Below are 21635 nucleotides of genomic sequence, written 5' to 3'. Positions count from 1 at the left end.
TCAGGCGGTGCCTCCTGCCCCATCCCCATCTCTGCTGGTGGTAGAGGATGCCCTGGGATGGGGAGAGCACCAAGGCGATGCTTCCCCAACAGTCGGTCCAACCGCCGTGCTGGGATGTCGCAGCTCTGACAGCGCCGTCTGATGATTAATTTCTTCTGTGTTAGATTTTTTTTTTATTATTATTATTTTTGAAGCATTAAACGTACACCGAGGAGCTCTGCAGGTCGCGGCGGGAAGCCCCACGGGTTAGGGGGAAGCGTGCCCCGCTCCTGCTCCCCACGGGCTACGCGGGCTTCTACCCACGGGGGTCCCCCCCGGCCCGCAGGGGAGAGCGGGACGCGGCCGAGCCCCGGCAGCGGGGCGGGCCTCCGCCGCCCTCCCCAGCCCCGAGGCGGGGCCGGGGCCCGGGCCGCCCTCTCGGTAGCGGCGGCGGGATGCGGCTGCCGGAGCTGTGCCTGGCGCTCCTCTGCGCCGCCGCCGGCACCGGCTCCCCGGGGTCGGCCCGGGACCAGCCGCCGGGAGCAGCCGGGGGGAGGGCGGAGGGGGCGGGACGCGGGGTGCCGGGCGCTGCCGCCCCCCGGGTCGGCGGCGTGGACCCCCGTCATGCGTGGATGCTGCTGGCCGGGAGCCCTGGGCGGGCGAGGGGCAGCCGGGCCCGGGGCAGGACGGGCACGGTCCGGGATGGGACAGGGGCTGGCACAGCACAGGCTGCATTGAAAGTCGGTGTGCCCGGCCCTGCCTCTGTGCCCCCCGGGACCCTCGCCGTGCTGGAAGAGCTGCTGAGAGAGCTGCAGCTCCTGCTGAAAGGTACCCACCGGCGCCGGGCAGTGCCGCAGGGGCGGGGGGGCGAGGGGGAACCTCAGGACAGGAGCAGGAGATAGCGGGGATGAGGCACTGCAGGGCTGGGCAGGAGAGCCAGGCGCTGTCTCATCTTGGGGACAGAAAAAGACAAAGTTCCTTCCTAAAGCCAAGCCCCGGTTTGGTTTTTGGATCAGCCATGGTGAAGGAGCAGGCGAAGATGCGCAGAAAGGCCTGGGAAGGGCGTGAGGAAGAGGAGGAAAGCGGGGAAGGTAACCCACAGGCCGGGTCCCATCGTCGCGTGGAAGCAGCCTTCCGCTGCCAGACGCGTGAAAACATCTCCATTGAGCAGAGAGCACAGCGGGAGCTGCAGCTTTACTACATTGTGAGCACCCAGCCTGCTGCCTCTTCCTGCCAGCAGCATCTTCTGCCTATGGGGGCACCTGCCCCAGCGCAGAGGCTCATTCTCTAATCCTAGCCTTTCCCCATCCCCAGCCGGAGAGGGAGGGGATGTTCCACCGTGGCTCGGGGCTGAACCTGACCAGTGGGCAGTACACAGCCCCCATCGCCGGGTACTACGCCTTCACCGCTACACTGCACCTCGGTGAGCCCCCAGCATCCCACAGGCCCCCCCCGGCTGGGGAGGTCGGGGATGGCTCTCACCCTCCCCTCTGTCCCAGTGCGCAGAGAGCAGCGGAGGAAGTGGCAGCCGTGCAGGGGGAATCGTCTGCGGGTGCTGGTCTGCGTGCAGTCCCGCTGCCAGCACAACAGGTACAGCAGGGCAGAGCCGGGAGGGGAGAGGGACCCCGGGCCAGGGAGGGAGGAAGGAGTCCAGCATCCCCAGGGGAAGGAGGCATGTCCTCTCCCTAGCACCACCCTCCCTCTTCTGCAGCAATCTGGAGACTGTGTCCTGGCTGGAGAGTGGCGTTGGCCTTTTCACTATCTCCGTCACCGGAGTCCTTTACCTGCAGGTTAGTAGTGCCGGCTCTGCTGAGGTCTGTGCCGGGCAGGAAGGTGCCTTCCATGTCCCCAACTCCAGGGCTGGGCACCGAGTCTATTTCTCAGCCTATCTCTGAGCCCAAAGGACACTCGGGGACATGAGGTCTACTGGGACACTGCAGCACATACCATGGCTGGGCTGCCCTCCCAGCCTCTGCATCATCTTTTTCCCCAGAAGGAAGAGGGGTAAGCCCCTCCAGCACTTAACTTCTGCGTGCAGGGGAGAGCTCTCTCCTTTGCTCTGCCAGGCTGTGCCCAGTCCCCGGAGGAGGTGTCCCGGCCCTATTAAGCCCTCTCTCCCTTCCAGGCTGGGCAGTACGCCTCTGTTTTCGTGGACAACGCTGCAGACTCTCCCCTCACTGTTCAAAGCGGCTCTGATTTCAGCGCCATTCTGATAGGGGTATGAAAAGGTGCTGAGCACCACGCAGGGAGCTGAACCTGTGCCAGGAGCAGGTTCCCTCTGCCACCCACCATCACACCTCCCCTGCTCGGCACCAAGCCCAGGGAAGACCTTTGGCTGCTGCAGGAGCTGCAGGCTGGTCCCATACTGTTCATGCTGCAGAACCATCTGAAGCTGGATGAAAGATCGGGGAGGAAAGGTTGAGGATAATAAATAATAATAATAAAGCGTGACAAGAAGCTAAAGGAGTTCATTTTTATCTAAAGGCTAGGGGTGGAAGTTTGTCTTGGAAAAAGCTGCTGACAAACGTGGCATCTGGCTGCTTTCCCCGTGGGGCTCAGCTCCCACTATGCCCAGTACTGGTGCCTGGGATGAAGCCCCATGCCTCCATTTTCGCTCGCAGCAGATTTCCTTGCCCGGCTTCTCAGCAACCCAAACCAGATTATATTTGTATAGCTTTAGCTTCCCTGCAGTCTGTTAGCAGTGAATGGTTGCTGGCAGAAGCCAACGTCCTTCGCAGCTAATCTTCAAAGCAGTGTTCCAATAATGCCACGCATTCAATTAGAGCAGATTCCTGTCCTGTGGCTTTCCACGCCAGGCACTCCCTGCCCGTGGCCCAGGCCGTGGGCAGCACAGATACGCTGCTCCTTGCTTCACCTCCAATAGCCCTCTGAGCCCAGGACGGGCGCAGAGCTCCATGCCTGAGCAAGGGCTGCAAGAGAAGCGTCCGGGCAGGCTGGGCGTGGGGCAAGGCAGCCACACGTTTCATTTCTTAGTAGCATGTACCACCGGGCAAGCTGTGCCAGCAGCACTGCAAGATAACCCAAACTGCACCCAGCCCCACCTTCCCTGAGGGATCCTCGCACGTAGGCAGCGGGGAGGCTGCCTCCTTGAGCTGGACCTCGCTGGTGAGGGCTTTCCTGGCCCCGCCTGGCCTTCTCCACAGGTTACACCTCCTCAAGGAGCCTGGTGAGAAGCTCTTCATGGGTGGATGCGGGGAGGGGGCGCCTCTGGCTGTGCAGTTTTAACGCTGACTTCTTCCCCAGGGCAAAGAGAACTTGTCTCTGAAAGGAAAGATGCGCTTTTTCCCCCAGCTGAATGGGTGAGCAGCAGCAGCACCCTGGCAGGGACGAGGCCTCTGCAGCTCCTGCCTCGCTGAGGAGTTTGGCCCTGGCAGCACCTGCCAGTTACCACGCGTGACCGAGAGCAAGGCCGTCTCTCTGAGGTCAGCCACCTCCCCTTCCTACCGAACACACCCGAGAAGAGACAAGAGGGCGCACTGCTGGAGAGCAGGGCTTCCCGAGCTGGTAAGCTGTCCTCTGCAAGCAAGATAAAAAGACCTCAGTGCACTTGAACACAAAATTGAAAGAGTTGCTTACGTGAGAGCTACTGGTGTCCCAATTTAAGTGTTGGGAGGGGGCTAGAAGCTCAGTTAGCCCCAAGGGAGCGGAGCTGCGTGTACATGCGTTTCTGCATGGGCCACCCCGGGGTGGTGGTCTCGGAGCTCCCTACAGTAGCAGGATGCTGCTGAGCAATGAGGCAGGGAGAGTTTATTTTCAGGAAACCTCTTGCTGACCCCACCCTACCAGGAACTACAAGCAGTTTTCTGACTTCCACTAAACTGGGGGTTGAACCTGCCTTTCCGACTGGCTGGCTACTCACAAGCGTGGTGAAACCTGCTCCACAGTGCTTCCTTTTCCCTGAAAAATGAACAATACAATCCATTTTATGGAAATTGTTATTAACTGTACCATACCACTATGTATTATCTTCCCAGTTGGAGTTGTGCTTTCTAAAGGGAAGGAAAGAAGAGTTGTAAGAGGAGGGAGGGGGAGAGAAGACAGTCAGAGAAGGGCAAGCTGATACTTCTCCCACCAGCACTCGTGCTGGAATCAAGAGGGGCCTCCTGGAAGGGAGCACCAGAGAGACGGGTGCTTGGCTCAGCTCCTGCAGCACAGCACACAGCTCTCTCCAGCGCAAGAGCTGTGAAAAGCAGGGAGGCGAGAAGAGAAGGCGAGTTGCCCTTCTGAGATCTGCCATCAGGGTTCCTTTTGCCACAGACTGAATAAACTCCGTGCTACTCTGCCTCGGCTCTCCAAATTTGGCTTTCAAGAGCAGCAGACTGTTGCTAACACAGGCAATTCCCTCTCAGCTCATCCTGCAGTGCAGCCTTGCATCGGAGTATGCAGGAATGGCTAGGAGCAGAACAAGCTGGCAGAGGCAAGCACTACCAAAATACGTGGCAGAGGCCCGCCTCCTTCCTCAGTGCTCCGCAGAAGATGCGGAGAATTAGCACGAGCTAGGCCGAGTTAGCCTAATCATTAGCATAAGCCCATAAACTTTAACTGACTTCTGTTGTAGCCACCTGACCCAAACAACAAGATAGCTTTCGCATGGTCAAGAAAAAACATATAGCCCAGGATCTGGGGCCATCTCCCAAAGCTCCAGGGAATACAGGGAACAGAAGAAAGCCTGGGAAGCCTCATAACCCTGGACAGGACTACAGACAAAACGGCAGGCACCACTGCACCAACCTGCCCAAACCTCTCCCTGGGACTGCACCGTTTCTCATGCAGGGTAAGGAGGTTGTGCAAGAAACCACTGCACAGACCCACTGGCTCACCTCACTGCACCCTCTCACCCAGGGAAAGTTGTGTAATCTAGAATTTAAGTGCTTTGGTAGCCCAGTCTGTTTAGCTTTCACACTGTCATTTGGTCTTAAGCCACATTTTTCTCTTGGAAACAGCACGCTGACTCTCTGCAGCAACAGCTGGTAGAGGAATGGGGAAGGGATGAGACACCAGACACTTAATAGCAACAAGTACCTAAAACCCGAGATGCCTGCTCCTCAGCACACAGCCAAGCACACAGCCTTGCCCTTATCTCAGCTGCCTGCCAGGGCCATTTGGTGAAAACACTTTCCCAATAAGCATCAGAAGAAAACTCCAGCCACTTTTGCCATATCAAATATTTTTGCTCTCTGCAACTACCTGAAAGGAGGTTGTAGCAAGGAGGGGGGTGGAGAGGGGGGGGTGTCGGTCTCTTCTCCCAAGTAAGAGGCAATAGGACAAAAGGAAACAGCTTCAAGTTGCACCAGCGGAGGTTTAGGATGGATATTAGGAAAAATTTCTTCACTGAAAGTGTTATCAAACATTGGAACAGGCTGCCCAGGGAAGCAGCTGAGTCACCATCCCTGAAGGTATTTAAAAGACTTGTAGATGTGCCACTTAGGGACGTGGTTTAGTGGTGGACTTGGCAGTGATAAGTTAGTGGTTGGACTCGATGATCTTAAAGATCCTTTCCAACCTAGACAATTCTATGATTCTAAAAACTGGGATAAAACCCTCACGTTCTCTGCAAGCAGAGGGAAGGTACAAACACCGCTTGCAGAGCGGCAGTCTATCACTCAGCTGCATGCAAGCTCACAACCTAGCTTCAGAACTGAAAGATTTCCTTCCCAGCATTAAGAGGACATCCCGCACTGCATCCCAAGCTGGTGGCCTGAAGTACTGTGCAGTCTGTACGGTACAGGATGACTGGGAGCTATGCCTGAGTCCTAAGAGCTCAGGACTCTCCCAGGACCTCATACAAAGAGAAACGAACAGCAGAACTGCACCGTTTGGAACAGCTGGCAGAGTTCATGCCCACAGATGCCTGCTCCTGCTAGCACCTCTGCCATATGGATTTATTTGGTTTGCCAAGACATTCACAGGGGGGTTGACAGGACAAGAGATTTCTGCATATGCTGATCCACTATGGCAGCCACTTCGAAAACACTGCTAGCCAAGTGAGCTAAAACTATTAGAAAAAAACCAAAACTTTATTTACACTGAAGAGCATCGAGCAGGACCCTCCCTCCCCCAGCCACACATGCACACATGCCAACTTCTCCCTTCCCTTACATCCGCCACCAGCCAGGGGTCCTGCCGCTGCACCTCATCTCTCAGTGCTCTATCCGGACCACCATGACCGTAACGTTGTCCGCTGACCCTCGCTGTACTGCCTTGTTGGCCAGTCTGTTACATGCAGCTTCATACCGAGCGTCTGCTTCTAGCTTTCCTTCTCTCGTCTGAATGTTCTTATCCTGTTGGGACGAGGAAAGATGACACCAATTGCTCCCAGCAAACTGCGTAGGTGCAAGCACATGGTAATTTCCAAGCGTGGGGAAAAAAACAAGTTAAGGACAACCTCAGGGGTAAGGGGGGATACCCTGGCAGAAGTAGATTTCTGCAAGTCACAGTCATTCCATTTTGTGCCCCCTGCACTGAAAAACCCAGCCCCCATGCTGCCTTCCCCTCACCTCCAGGCAGGACACAATGAAGTTCACAGCTTCTTCTGGTGTAAAGACTTTAAAGAGGCCATCACAGGCTATCAGAATGAACCTGGAAATCAAGCAGAGACAAGTTCTAAGGCTGAATCTTTGGCTCCCCAGCTACGGCAAAATCCCTCCAAGCTATTTTATGAGTACCCATGCTCCAATCCAAAGGGAAGGTGCCATAAAGCTCATCTGAAAATCCCTAGGAAGCACTAGAATTTCTCTGGTGCTCCAGAACCTACCGTTCACGGAACTGAGGCAGGCCAAAGAGCCAGGCAAAAATGTATGATCTAGATCAGGACATCCTGGCAGTCCTGACACTGCACTGTTAGGCAAGACCGTATACAACACCCTGATAGAAAGCTTGATTATTTCTCTAGGAATCGCTTCTTTCCTTTGAATCCTTTTCATTCACATGTGAATGTAACTAATGCAAAGAAATAGAGAAATACAGCCAGCTTAATACCTTATGTACATCCCTTTAAATCCTTTACATTTCCATGCTCATGAGGTATGCGATAACTTAAATAGAAATATTCAAAAGAAAAGTGAGCAGCTTAACCCAGCAACAGAGGTATAACTGTGATTGGAAAACTCGTATTGCCGCAGGCTGGAGGTGGCTGAGGGGATAAAAAGCCCAATGCAAGGAGACCTGAGGCAGGTCTCAGAAGATGGGGGAGATGGCCTGCTGTGCACTTCCTGCCTGCACAATGGATTGCATTAAACAGAAGCCCTAACTGGAGTCACTAAACACGGAAAACTACAACCATCTCGCAGAGATGGCCAGCCTGCCAGAGCAGCACACGTCTCTGAAGACATCATTTCAAAGCCTGATGCTCAGAATACCTTTAGAAATATTTTAGTGGATCGCTTGATACGTAATTCGAATCCCAGAAAAAGCAGCAGTACTGAGTTACGTTCTCACCTCAGAGAGCTTGCAGGGCCATAGCGACATGAAAGCTCACAGCAATTTGTCATTGCCAATCACATACTAGAGAAGTATTTCAAATCTTGAAATATCAGAGCTGAATGCAATGGTACTTGTGGGCACTACGGCTGCTAGAAGCAACTCTTGGACAGGATAGGGATCCAAGAATTCAAGCCAACTGCCTGAACGCTGGTGCGTGAACTTATTCAGAGCATGAAGGAAGTCTAAGGCTCGTGTATGTTATCACTGCTGTGAGGTCAGTTTCTCCAGCAGGAGCTTTCACAGCATCCTGGCATAGTAAGGCAGCAGCATTATCCCACTATACCGATAAGTAACAGGAGCAGAGAGATGTCAGCAGTAAAAGCATCCTCTAATTCTGAGTGATCAATCTGAAGTGCCTCGGCCCTAACAGCAGAGCATACGGGGTCATGCAGCTTGTGCTACTTCTGTGAGCAAAGCTAGGACGCAGCCAACACCCTTGCACGTGGGCACACTTTACCTGTCATTGTGCGTGAGTTGGCAGCGTTTGATATCTGGCACAGAGATAACTCCACAGCGTTTGTACTGGCCATCCCCAATGGAGCGGGAAACCTCCAGCACTCCTAGGACTCTTCCATCCCTGCACAAGGGAAGAAAACATTAAGAACCCTCCCCACACGCACGTATCTCATTGCACTGCCTGACGGAGACACTCTTCATGGTGCATTCAGCTGCCTCGTACAAATCTCAACCCACTTCCCCAGCAAGTTCAAGTCTTCCCTTCAAAGTCTCCTTCCCTTTCTGTGCCTTTGTGTAAAGCTTTGGAAAACAAGCATAGAGGGGGAGGAAGAAATGAGGCCAGGAGAATTCAAGGCTGTTTTGCATCTCCCTGCCTTAACTCAGGTCCTGCTTAGCCTAGCAAGCCAGTGAAGTAAGAGTTAAATACTAAGCTGAACTCATGGAGGCAGAGGTTTGAATTCACAGATTATTTTCTGGCAAGGTATCTAGCAAACTGTATTTCAACAGAAGCACAGAGTGGCAGCAGGCAAGACCAGGTTTGAGCCAACAGGCCCTTCTGTGCTCTGCTTATCAGGACACCAACCCCTACGGACTGGCTCAATTGGGGGCAGTTCTAAGGAGCAAGAACCGCAGCACTTTCTCCTGATCACTTGGTCTTTACTAATCACTGATCGCAGCAACCAGTTCTCTGAAACCCAAGTTAAAATCCTCCTTAGGAAGCAGTTCTGTTTGCTAAACTTTTCCATATAAACTGAGTGCTGGACCAACAGAAGTACCGTCCCACACTCCATCTTTCTAACAATCAAGCATCTTCTCCCCCAAAAGGCTCTTTTATGCACTCTGGAAAGACACAAGCTTATTCATCTTGTAGTCCAACCAGCCCCACTTGAGATAAAAGCAAGAAGCGAGGCATGTCACAGAGAAGAGATCTGATCATAGAATGGGTTGGGTTGGAAGGGACCTTAAAGATCATCCAGTTCCAAACCCCTGCCCCGGGCAGGGACACCTCCCACTAGACCAGGTTGCTCCAAACCCCATCCAACCTGGCCTTGAACACCCCCAGGCATGGGGCAGCCACATCTCCTCTGAGCAACCTGGGCCAATGTCCCACCACCCTCACAGTAAAGAATTTCTTCTTGATATCTAATCTAAACCTCCCCTCTTTCAGTTTAAAACTGTTACCCCTCATCCTATCGCTACAATCCCTGATCAAGAGTCCCTTCCCATCCTTCCTGTAGGCCCCCTTTAAGTATTGGAAGACTTCTCCAGGCTGAACAACCCCAACTCTCTCAGCCTGTCTTCATAGGAGAGGCGCTCCAACCCTCTGATCCTCTTCGTGGCCCTCCTCTGGAAGGGAAGGCGGTACAAGCTTGCAAAGAAAAATGATGGCAATTGGTTACATCACATTTATAACAACCAACAGCCACAACGTTAGTGCAGCGAAGATCAACTATTCTGTGCAGAGCTGCTGAAAAGAAGAGAGGTGAAAATGAAGGAGTATCTGACTTTGGAGGCTAAGGCAGTGCCACCCACAGCATGAGGTCCTCCTGCTATTTTCAGTCTCAGAGCAAGTGCTGCTGCCATATTTCCCAATCAGAAACACTCACAGTTTCCCAGCACGTGGAAACTTGTACTTAATTACTTTTCAATTACTTCTTGTACCTTAACTACTTGAGATTTCTGCGCTGCCCACAGATGTAAAGAAACAATTTTCTGAATGCGGAGCAGGCCATTCAAACTTGAAAAAACAGACTTTGTCTTTTGAAAAATGTGCAAATAAAAAGCTCACCACAGAAACTGAACTCTCTTTACCCTGAAAGCCAGAGGAGCAGCAACACACTCACACACTTTGAGACTTATCTCATGGGTACACAGTATTGAACTACAAGCAGTGGGAGAGGCTCCAGGCAGCCAGGGAGATGTTCCCCCAGTTCTGAAAAGAGATAACAGACACTGGCCCATCTCTTTCCTGTGTGCAAAGATAGATCAGTGCTAAGCATAAGAAGCAGCATGTGCTCTCCAGAGATAAGGGGAACAAGGCCCTCCAGATATGGCAGTGTGACAGAACTGAGCCCACCCCTCCCCACCCTGGGGGGCATTCTGCCTCCAAAGGCATTACAATACTTCACCTGCACCGAGTCCTCTCTCATGAGTATGCCATTAAATCAAGAAACAGCCTTCAAAGGAAGGAGAGAACCTATCCGGGGAAATCAGACACAGCTGCTGGTTTTAGCATCAACCGCCCAAACACCCATGCACACCTACAAGCATAGGATCATTAAGATAATCCCGCTCTGGCACCAGAAACCTCCCTCCTACTGCAGACCACCTCAGTGCATCAGGTTGCTTCCAAGGGGAGCAACACCAACTGACATCAAGGGCTTCTTGTGCCCTCTCAAACCATCCTGCCTCTTATAGGACAAGGAGGGAGAGGCGATGCTGCAAGCAAGGGAGTTCTGTTCAATGCCAGTGTGAAGCAAGTGGTAACTTATTAAACTATCAAGTCCAGCTCTGTAGGTCAAGCTTAAGCATGTCCACGCTTGCATCACACTGTCGGGCTTTCCCATGGGTTCCTACCTTTGCAGCAGAGCACCCTGCCCCCATTCTAAGCCCCTGGGAAAACAGCCCCATCAACCAACTCAAGCCGCTAAATCCTTAAACATCTCAGGCACCGCTGCGCCTCCCAATGCAGCAACACACTCTCTATGGGCTCCCACTAGCATAAGTGCTGGGCTCAGGAAACTCCAGAAACTCAGTGCTCAGGCACAAAGTTGGGCCAGAGTTTAGATTTACTCACTCACACCCTTTAGGCGCTTACCTGACATTTCCCCCAGCTTTCTGTATCCGCATACGCTCCTCATATTGGGTGGGATTGTGCTCCTTACTGAGGCTTAAGGCTGCGTGTTTCTGACTCTCTTCATTATAACGACACAGAATCGCCTGCGCTGACAAAAGACCCTCGTGAGTAAACGACAACAAAACCGCAGCAAGAACTTCTCAAGAGAGCGCTGCAAGCTGTACTGAATGGGGCTACATCTGTCTGGTTACGGATCACCATTCCTCAGGGCTCAGTCCTGGGGACAGAGCCATTCAGTATTTTTGTCAGTGATCTGGATGCAGCAGTTGAATGCACCATTAGCAATTTTAATCATGATACCAAACTGAGAAGTGCTGTTGACTGTCTTGAGGGACAAGAGGCCTTGCAGGGGGAATCTGGATAGATTGGAGCATTGGGCAGTCGCCAATGGCATGACATTTCACAAGTCCCAGTGTTGGCTTCTGCACTTGGGACAGAATTAACACTGGGCACAAGTATAAATTGGGAGAGGAGTGGCTGGAGAGCAGCCCTGCAGAAAGGGACCTGGGGTGCTGGTGGGCAGCAGGCTCTGTAGAAGCCAGCAGTGTGCCCTGGCAGCCAAGACGGGCAAACCGCATCCTGGGGCGCATCAAGCACAGCACAACCTGTCGGTCAAGAGAGGGGATTATCCCGCCGTGCTCCATGTTGGTGCGGCCTCACCTTGAGCGCTGTGTGCAGCTCTGTGCCCCACCGTTTAAGAAGGATGTGAAGGTCCTTGAACACACCCAGAGGAGGGCAACAAAGCTGGTGAAGGGCTGGAGGGCATGTCCTGTGAGGAGCGGCTGAGGACTTTGTGTTTGTCTAGCTTGGAGAAAAGGAGGCTGAGGGGCAACCTCATTGCTCTCTACAGCTTCCCAAGGAGAGGAATATGGAGAGGGAGGTGCTGATCTCTTCTCCCTGGGATCCAGTGACAGGACACGTGGGAGTGGTTCAAAGCTGTGCCAGGGGAGGTTTAGACTGGACATTAGGAAGCATTTCTTTACCAAGAGGGTGGTCAGACACTGGAACAGGCTTCCTAGAGAGGTAGTTGATGCCCCAAACCTGTCAGTGTCATTTGGACAATACCCTTAATAATACGCTTTAACTTTTTGTCAGCCCTGGATTGGACTAGATGATCATTGTAGGTCCCTTCCAACTGAAATACTCTATTCTAGGTACCGTGAGATATTTAGCGCCACCAAGAGAAAGCTATCCCACACAGCTGTTTTACACGATGGGAGACAACACAGAAGTACCCTGCACCCACCCAAAACAGGATGCTTCGTAGGAACAGTTGTGGAGCTCATGGCAAGTGGGACATCCCACACAAACACCTTGCCCTTCAGGGCGAATAAACCTTTTGGAGGAATCGAGATGCCAGCAGCGGGCTTCTCCATTCTGCTTACCCGGCTGTCACCAAGGTTGGCTATGTAGAGAATATTGTCGACAGCTAGGACACAAGTAGCTGTGGAGCCATCCTTCCATGCTGGCTTCCTGAAGAGAACAAAAATGAGATTACCAAGGGGGAAAACAATGTTCAAGAAGTAAGTCACAGAGTGCTCCTGGGGACTCAAGGAAACGTCACGTGCTAACACATAGCAGTCAGCTAGCACAAGCCCCCATCAGCTGCGTGCAAGCAGCTAGGGAAACTGTTGGTGGTAAATAGCGAGCTGGACACGGACAGAGGAGATGCACAGAGTACCACCATCTAAATCTATGATCAATGTCCCACTGGTTCAAATATGGTCCCCACACCAACCCTTCCTCACACTCAGTTACCGGGAAAGCTCATCTGTGGCTGGAACAGGCTCAGCCCCAATAACTGCCCAGAAGCTTTAGCATCCTGAGCAAACAAGCACCCCAAACTCCTCCTTGGGAGGCTCATTCTTTGCAGCAAAAGGAAGGCACAGCCAGGACTGCAACAGAGCTGCCTTCCTTTTTGCTTTCATTTCCCTTCCTTTTTTCACAGGACCCTTGCCTGCCCGCTCCAGTCCTCACCCCCCACCTCAGGAGCAACACCACTCGTTCAGTCACTCTCCTGACACTTGCTGTAGTTAAGTCTACTTGCTGTAGTTAAGCTTTTATCTCTAGAGGTCTAGGTAAAACGAGAAGCCTTTCTTAGATTACAGCTGCCAGACTAGCCCTCCTCGCAATGAAGCCCAGCTATGATGCCACTCTTTACTGAAACTAGCTTTGAAAGACTGATTTCTAGACATATTTCATCCAGTTTTTCCTAACTTTGAAGGTGCAGCTGAACGAAGATCATTCATTTCATCATCAATACAGCTATCACTAGAGATCCTTTGTAGCGCCTTTGTCATAAGTCCTGTTTTCTGACCAGAGCCTGGTTTGGGAATGACACTGTTGTGACAGACTCAAGGAAGCTTTTTCCTTTTCCCTGGTCAAACTTGTTCATCTGATTAGGTTTAAAAGACTGAGCCAGTTTGCAATTTACTTAAAATTGAAAGTTTGCAGGGAATCTCAGAATCAGATGCATCAACAGTCCCTCCACCTGAATTAGAGGTGTCACTATGAAAGCGGAAAAAAAACCCCACCAAAACCCAAATGTGTAAAGGACTGGTAACAAAGTGACCGTATTTTAAATGCGATCTACATCTTCCCTAGTCCACACAGTTGGTGTGTCAGTTCAGCAGAGACTGACAGAAGGTAAGGATGCTTGCACTCAAAACCCAGCCAAGAGGCAGGCTGGCTTTCATCTCACAGAAGGTAGCTGCTGTGCTTTTCAGCTTTGTTTTAAAAGAAACTGTTAGAAACAAGCTTAAGATGAGGCACATTCTTCATCAATGTCTCTGTTTCCAAAACAAGTGAAGAAAGCAAGACTTAAACTTATATTGGGAGAGTTAAGTCTTTCAACATAGGGCGTTAAAAACGACCTCAGAGATGTGCTGCAGCCTGGCAAGCACATACTCACTAACAGGAACGCAGCTCTAAAGAAAGCTGCACACAGCAGCCCGCAACGGACTGCTCTACAGATACCCTCCTGCCACACTTTGATGCTGTCAACACAGAGATCCCATCTCAGGCAGTACGGGACAAGTCACTTCAGCAACCTGGTAAGTCTTTAAAAAGAAGGCAAACAAGATGCACTGGTAAGGACAGAGGCACCATTCTGGATCATGGTTTTATTCCTTCCTTTACCATGAACTTGTATTTTAGTCTAAGGGGTCCTACAGGCTGCTTACCCCAGAGTACGACTAGAACACGCTGCGATCTAGCTCTAGCAGGCACTCAGCTGGCAGAGTTACAGCCTGGCACAGCTAAGCTGTATGAGGTTTCACCAAAGCATAGACATGACTTAAGGTTTCCTCTGCCTTGCTCAGAACTAAGGCCTGTGAGATGCAAGCTAAGAAATACAAATGCATGGGAAGCATTTACACTTACTGGCTGGATGCCTGCTTTAGAAACTCTTCATCTGTGTGTTTGAAGGTGTCCAAAAGGCATCTCTTCACAGTTTTCTCCACGCTGACTACCTCACCTGCCAGACAGGGAAAACAGCACCTAAGCTCCAGCTAAAACATGTTGTCCCTCCCTTCACTCATCCAACATTCAATCAGGCAGTGAATCTCTCAGACCCTATACAGAACATCTGGGGCACATCCTGGGCTCACACTACCAAACATCTGCACGGTAGCACGTTCAGAGAATTTATGACATACCCCTCTCCCCCATGGGCATATTTTCACTCTTGAAGTGGCACTGCCTGAGCTGGCAACAGCGCATCTCACACTTGCTTAGCGGTTCACAAGTGGCTACCTGTACTCTTGTGCAAAAAGGCTTCCAGCCCTCTTCCCCTGGAGACGGCACAGTCTCACAAGCCCACTGGGAATATGGATAGGAACTGTAGAACTATGGCCAAACAAATCAGTTTCCTTATCCACTGCCATAATATCGGGGCAGAAAAGGTGATGGTTGCCCTACAGCCCTTATCCCACTCCTCTCACCTTTAGGAAATTTCTTAATCAGGTTTTGGTGCAGATTCTGTGCTGCAAATTTTGAGGCTCGGACTCCCCCATGGCCATCAAAAACGGCAAAGTACGAGACACGTGTGCTGCGAGGGAACAAAAAGAAGCAGAAAGGGGTTGAGAAAGGCTGTTAACCAGAGCGTGGGATCAAGTACATTAGTCTCCATAGCATCCTGCCCTGTGTTGGCCAGACTGAATAAACACTGCACTCCAAGGCACAGACAAAGGCAGCAAGTCTCTAAGTTCACACATTCAAGCATTTGCAAAATTTGCATGTGCAAGCACTGAGCTGAGAACTTCATTGTAATTTTCCACCCCTCAAGAAAATGAGGGGCAGAAGATAGTTTATCACACCTTGGCATAAAAGCAGCTAAACATTTCACCTCAAGGGCATTACAACACCCCAGCACTACACAGGCATCAGTCTAATCAATCCTACAGTTCTTTCCATGCCTTAACTTGTTGAAACCATGCTACAGGCAAGAAACTCAAATCCCTCAGCACACGAAGCTCTCCTGACAATATTACTTCAGAAGCTAAATCCAGTATCAGGATGATACTCGAGAGCATTTGTTTAAATACACACATTCTCTGTACACACGCTTATATGTCTTAATTTGCAGAGAGATTTAAACTTTTTACATGAGAGAGTTCTGACATCTGTTTTTTTCTTCTTCAGGCATTCTCCCTTTCCACAGTTAGGGTTTTACACACCAGTAACGGTTGTCAGACAGCTGAATAAGAGCCAGCAGAGTGCCCAGGCCAGTGGCCAAGAAGTCAAACAGCATCCTGGCCTGTATCAACAATAGCCTGGCCAGCAGGACCGGGGCAGTGATCGTCCCCCTGTACTCAGCACTGGCGAGGCTGCATCTCGAATACCGTGTCCAGTTTTGGGCCCCTCATTTACAAGACACTGAGGTGCTGAACCGTGTCCAGAGAAGAGCAACGGAGCTGGTGAGGGGTCTGGAGCACAAGTCTTGTGAGGAGCGGCTGAGGGAGCTGGGGGTGTTCAGCCTGGATAAAAGGAGGCTGAGGGGAGACCTTCTCCCTCTCTACAACTACCTGAAAGGAGGGTGTAGCCGGCGGGGGGGGGGGGGGGTCGGTCTCTTCTCCCAAGTAACAACCGATAGGACAAGAGGAAACAGCCTCAAGTTGTGCCAGCGGAGGTTTAGGATGGATATTAGGAAAAAATTCTTCACTGAAAGGGCTATCAAGCATTGGAACAGGCCACCCAGGGAAGCAGTTTAGTCACCATCCCTGAAGATATTCAAAAGACAGGTAGATGTGATGCTAAGGGACAAGGTTTAGTGGTAACTTGGCAGCGCTAGGTTAATGCTTAGACTCGATGATCTTAAAGGTCTCTTCCAACCAAAACGATTTTATGCTTCTAAAATCCCCAAGGCAAGGCCTGATTACTTATAATTAAACTGAGGGTCTTGAAACATCCATGCTTACATCTGGGTAACAGGCTCAATGTCCAGAGTTATTGGGCCTTCACAATCCTTGTGAAGCCAGTGAGCATCACTCAAGGGGAGGTATTTGTATATAAGAGTCCTGTGATTTGCCCAGGAACGCAGCTAGTGATACAACCCAGGCCTCCCAATAACAAACCAAACCACACCACACACAAGAACACAGGCGTAGTTAAGAACATCAGATGCTCAAAGCGAAAAGGATCATATCACAGGCTTAGCTGAAGCAAGCTGGAGCTCCTTCACCCCTGCGATGGCTGCCATACACAGCTTCATTCTGGCAGTTGCGGCCCACTTACATTTGAGAGGGCAGAGGCTGGCATTCCTCGGTGATATCGTTTAAGATGACATGTGCATCCTGCATGTCTTCTCTTTCACCTTTCCTCTCTGCCACATAACCCTTCAATCCAAGAATGCCCACTGACCCTAAAGGGAAACAAAGCAGACACACGCATGCAAATCAAACTCCTCTGTCTTCTCAGTTCAGGCTAAAAACCAGTAAATCAGCAACCACTTTTCAGCTTTCAGGACCCTATCCTGGCACCACAGTGAAGTACGGCCCTTGTCCTGCAACAACACATCTGTCACCTTCTGCTGAGTGGGATACATTTATTTTGCAACATGGATTTTTAAGTGCCCCCAAGATCAGCAGCTATAAAAACCGCTCATCCCCATTTTTGCAGGCAGCTGTAGCCCAGCAGGATTGCTGGGCATAGGACAGGACTCTTACCAAAAAGGGGCAGGGGAAGCGTGTGTCACTGGTCCTGTGGATTAAACAAAGCATAGCTTTAAAAAGAGTGGAAGGACAGGAAATCAGGGTCTGCTGTTTCCAGAACATGTCCTTTCCTTTGTACCCCGAACACATCTTATTCCCAAAGCTGCACGTAACACGTGGGCACCTGCTCTGAAGTCAAGTGTCCTATATGTAACAGCGAGTCTCTCTCGGGCATTCTTAGCAGACACACAGATCTGGACAGATCTGTGGACATGGCAAAAGAAACTGGTGTGGCTTTAGCCTTCCAGAGGTTTTACAACCAATCCCTCTCTTGTCAGCACAGGAGCTTATCCCGCAAACGCTGAGGTGCTTGCTGCTTAGCTTCTGACACTTCATCAGGGCCGGTAAGAAGGCCTGGGTGAGGGAGGCAGAGAGTGCCAGGGTGCTCAAGGGGCTTCCACAGACCACTGCAGCAGTTTGCTCCCTACAAAAGGCCGAAAATGCAAGTGGACTGAAGAACCAAAGCTTAGCTTTGGTCTGGACTTACTCAGCCCAATGTTAAAAGTACAAATTGAGTACATTTGTTTTCAAACTGTCTGAAAACCTTTACAAACTTTCTTTTCCACAAGTTCTTCCCTGCCATTCTTCTCTTCCTCCTCCAAGGACTTTCTCTTCTCCCCTTTCCCGTGGTTCCCTGCTGATGAGACCTGCTCAGTAGCACTGGAAGCTGAAAGAAAGCAAAAATGCAGGTGGCTGAAGTCTTCCAGCTCTGTTTTACTTGCCTAAGTTCAGCACCAAGTCCTTTTATACCGAAGCATTCTGAGGAGCACAGGCTTGCACACTCACGCAGTATTAATTGACCAGAGTTATTACTGAACAAGACACACTAACTGACCACAAACACACACATACAACTTCACTCAGCACGTACAACCCATGGCACACGCTGTCTAACCCAGCAAGCACTGATTTGATCACTTTACGTTATGTGACCCTACCTCAGGCACAGTACAGTTGTGTTTGGCTGGCAGGCTGTTGATTGTCCCCACCAACCCACAGTTTGCTTCTCAGCTACCAGCCTTTTTTGCAGTTAACTGCTCAGGAAGTTAACGTTTCAGGTTGGAACACTACCAGGTTTTATTATTATTATTTGTGTCTACAAATTGTGCCTGTAACAATGCAAAGAAATGTATTTCATTACTCTGAATGTGCATATTTGTTAGAGGTTTCAGAAGATGGTACAAATTAAAGCTACCGAGCAAAATATGATTGCCATGATGTCAGAACCCCAGCCTTTTCCTTCTGGAGATTTATTCTCGTATGGTATAGTGAATTATCTCACCCACTCCCAGGTACTAGCAAACACTTGGGTGCGTGCAGAAGGCCTTGCCAGACCAGCAGTCTGGTTTTGAAGACACTTATAGCTAGGAACAAGAAGGCAGTCTGTGCCCACAGCAGAGAAGCAACAGAAGCTGAGGCAGTGGCAGCACTGGGCCAGCGCTGCTTTCACTCTTAGTGAGCACACCCACACTTTCACCCCCAAAAGCAGGGAGCTTTCAGGCACAGACAACAGGGCTGCCAAAAAGACATCTTCTGGGAACAGACCTAAGTTTACTCTTTAAGAGTCAGAATCCCCATTTAAACAAATGGGGCACAAACAGATCGCCACCACGAGTGTTAGCCAACGCAGACACCAATTTAACTTGCCACGTGTTCAACACAACAAGCTACATCAATGGGTCTTCCTTAGAAGGGCAGGTCAGCAGAGGCTTGGTGAGCTGACACAGCTTCTTACCTGTGTCACTGCTGCTGGCTGGTGGAAGGTCATCAAAGAGTAAAGAGCCTCCTTTTCCTGGAGCATAGAAAAAGGCAAGAATTAGTAAATACCCTTGTCCCTTTGAGGGAATAATGCTCTGTACAGCCCTTCTGAGGTGTGGGAATTATAAAATGCCAGTTTACCAAAGTGAGCCAAATTTCAACTTCTGTTACTGGATTGTGGGGACAAATTCAAGCCTTACATTTGTTTCAGGGAATATTTACATGGAACATGTTATGGAATACATGTGGAACACATATAACATTTTGGTTATAAGACAAACCAAAACACCACAAGAGGAAAGCAGCTGCCCTGCACAGCAGTGCTGAAAAGCCAACTGTCTTTTTCCTGTCCAAGAAAGAAAAGGGTTTACAGCAGTTTCATCTCAAGAGCTGCTGATGCAGAAAACACGGGAAGCCAAACTAAAGGCAGGAACGGAGGATCCATACCTGCGTCAGCACTGCTGGCTGGTGGGAGATCATCAAAGAGCAGAGGCCCCTTCTGGGCTTCCTTCCCTGTAAGACAACAGGGCTAGTCAAGACCTGCTGCAGGCACTCAGGGGTTGGTATCTGAAAGGACCGCCCCCCAGGTGAGCACAGGTGGGGTAACTCAGGAGAACCTTAGCTATCTTTCTTCCATCTCTAATTTAGGCAACTCCTACATGACCAAACAACCACCTGCCTAGTGATGATGTGAACTTTTATCTTGGAAACGACCCTTCCCCCCCACCCCCACCCCAGGAATCCACTCAACGTGTGTTAACATCCCTCAGCAGCCTGATCAAGATGACACAGGATGTAAGGGGCCCAGAAAGCAGCAAATTACTTCCGGTAACACCATTACAGCTCTCCACAGACCCATGATCCACAGCACCACAGAGAGGGGAAAAGCTCCAGCAAGGGCTAACCCGCCTGGATGACACTCTGCACCTGAACGAGACTCAGAGAAAAAGAACATTCGCCCCGCGCCCCACCCCCCCCCCCAAAAAAAAAAACCCCAAAACCAAAAAAACAACCCTCAAACCCCGTAATTCCTCCAGCGGTTTTTAAGCCACTCCCTACTACAGCTGCCCCCTTGCGTATCCGAGTCCCCCCCGGAGAGGCTCGCTGCCCACGACCAGGCTAAACCAGCAGGCCCGGCGGGGCCCAGCGCCGCTCGCCGCCGGCCCCGCGGCCTGTCGGGGTGAGACCCCACCGCGGGGCCGCGCGGGGGCAGGACAAGACGGCGGTTAGACGCCCGCCCAGGGGCGGCGGCCCCCTCACCCGCCGCCGAGGAGCCGGGCTCCGGGAGGTCCCCGAACAGATCCATCGCGCTGCCGCGCCGGCAGCGCCGCCGAGGCCGCTTCCTCCTGCCCAGGCACCGCTCGCCCTCCCTGCCAATCTGCCCGCCGGGCCAATCGGCGGCCGCGGAAGGGCCGGAAGTGGGGGGGAGGGAGCGGAAGGCTGCCATCGGCCCCGCCCCGCGGTGCGCCTGTCAATCGCCCTCCCCGCCGGGCGGCAGCGCGGCGCCTCCCCCGCCAATCGGAAGGTGGGGCCGCCCTGCCAATCAGTGCCGTCGCCTCGCGCCTTGCTCCGCCAGGCTGACCAATCCCGCGGCTGGGGGCGGGACGGGGAGGGCGCGCTGCGCCCCCCGGCGGTAGTACGACGGTACGGCATGGCGGGCCCGCCGCCGCGCAGCCCAGGGCTGGTGCCCGGTGCCCGGTGCTCGTACCCGGTGCGGCCTAGCCAGCGGGCTCCACAGCGGCACAGCCCCCTGGCCCGTCACTGCGGGCCTCCCCGCTGCCGGTGCTGCTGGCCTGGAGGCGCCCTCCCTACCCGCCCGCCGGAGGAAGGAGAGCTCGGTGGCGCAGGGAGTGTTTGCGTTAAATGCCACATTTATTTCAGAACCGAACAAGCCTCACGTGCGCGCGGACGGCTGGGACCCGAGGAGCCAACTCCTGGGCACAGGGCAGGGATGGCCCGGGGATGCCGCCATCACCAGCAGGGACCAGAGGGCATGAGCGGCAGCCTCCCTCCTCTGCAGTCCCCCGGCCTCCCCGCTGCTGCTCGCCCGCCCTCCATGCTGTCGTTCCCCGGTGAAATTTCCTGCTTGATGGGGCTCACAGTCGTGCCTAAACCTCGGGTTTGCGTTCCTTGTCCCAGGGGGCTGTGGTGGGAGAGGGGACGGGTGGACAGGGCCCTGGCTGGGGGAGCATGTGGTGCTGGCGAGAGCGGAGCCGGTGAGACAGCAAGGGTTGCTCGCCAGCCAGAGATGTCCTGCTGCGGGTGTCTAGCAAGCAGCCGTGTCTCCCTCGACTCCAAGCGTGGCGGTCCCCAGCCGAGCCATCTGCTCTGCAGGTTTGCTGGCCTCAGGCATGCATCGACTCCAGCTGGAGGACGGCCGCCCCTCGCCTGCAGCACAGGCAGCACTGCCTGGCCCTGGCCCGTGAACCCATGTCTGGTCCCTGGCAGACACGGGTCCTGTCTCCACCAGAAGCTGCCTCTGCCCTGGAAGAGCCTCCCCTGTTCCCAGGGGCACCCAGTGTTTCCACCCCTAGTGCCTTACGTTGACATTTGGGATGGTACCAACTAGTCCTTGTACGGGAGCTCGGATGTTGCAGCCCGGGGCCCTGCTTAACCCCGGCCACAGCTCTGCCCCTCCACGCCCCCAGGCGGGCACCTCTCTCTACATGAAGGGCACAAATCGGCCTCGTGGTCTCTAAAATGGATCACAGCGGAGACAAAAACCCAGTTTGATGGCGAGCTTGTCCTGTGTGGGCAAGCTGCCGCCCGCCTGGGGAGCAAGGCTGGGAGGAGCAGCCCCGCTGCGGCTTCGGGCTGGAGCAATGGGGTGAGATGCCCAAGGAGCTGCGGCGAGGCCAGGCAGGAACAGCAGG

The 21635-nt window shown here is 52.5% G+C and overlaps 2 protein-coding genes across 14 annotated transcripts; one reads left to right on the top strand and one right to left on the bottom strand.

The window, feature by feature from the left end:
- The first annotated feature begins 430 nt into the window (after positions 1–430).
- ERFE (erythroferrone) lies at positions 431–4243 on the top strand. 7 transcript variants are annotated; one of them, XM_054206248.1, is made up of 7 exons: positions 431–807; positions 996–1183; positions 1294–1402; positions 1479–1569; positions 1691–1769; positions 2977–3166; positions 3244–4243. In XM_054206248.1, the coding sequence occupies exons 1-7, from the start codon at positions 435–437 to the stop codon at positions 3354–3356; spliced, it is 1143 nt and encodes a 380-aa protein (XP_054062223.1). In that variant the 5' UTR covers positions 431–434; the 3' UTR covers positions 3357–4243. The 7 variants fall into 7 exon arrangements, with proteins under 7 accessions (XP_054062223.1, XP_054062228.1, XP_054062227.1 ...); XM_054206253.1 differs by lacking the exon at positions 2977–3166; XM_054206252.1 differs by lacking the exons at positions 2977–3166; positions 3244–4243 and adding an exon at positions 2105–2954.
- Positions 3160–20154, bottom strand: ILKAP (ILK associated serine/threonine phosphatase). Of its 7 annotated transcripts, XM_054206241.1 has the most exons (14): positions 20023–20141; positions 19586–19689; positions 19210–19275; positions 18740–18796; positions 17583–17671; positions 16529–16657; positions 14737–14843; positions 14177–14270; positions 12181–12268; positions 10757–10878; positions 7940–8059; positions 6498–6579; positions 6100–6281; positions 3160–3261 (listed from the first exon to the last, which is right to left on the bottom strand). In XM_054206241.1, the coding sequence occupies exons 1-13, from the start codon at positions 20066–20068 to the stop codon at positions 6141–6143; spliced, it is 1245 nt and encodes a 414-aa protein (XP_054062216.1). In that variant the 5' UTR covers positions 20069–20141; the 3' UTR covers positions 3160–3261; positions 6100–6140. The 7 variants fall into 7 exon arrangements, with proteins under 7 accessions (XP_054062216.1, XP_054062215.1, XP_054062217.1 ...); XM_054206240.1 differs by lacking the exon at positions 3160–3261 and having other exon boundaries at positions 5997–6281; XM_054206242.1 differs by lacking the exons at positions 3160–3261; positions 19586–19689 and having other exon boundaries at positions 5997–6281; positions 16529–16655; positions 17549–17671; positions 20023–20154.
- Between the last annotated feature and the right edge of the window lie 1481 nt (positions 20155–21635).

Source organism: Rissa tridactyla, chromosome 6 (assembly GCF_028500815.1).
Source record: "Rissa tridactyla isolate bRisTri1 chromosome 6, bRisTri1.patW.cur.20221130, whole genome shotgun sequence".
Taxonomy (NCBI): domain Eukaryota; kingdom Metazoa; phylum Chordata; class Aves; order Charadriiformes; family Laridae; genus Rissa; species Rissa tridactyla.
This window is presented reverse-complemented; position numbering and strand designations above follow the sequence as displayed.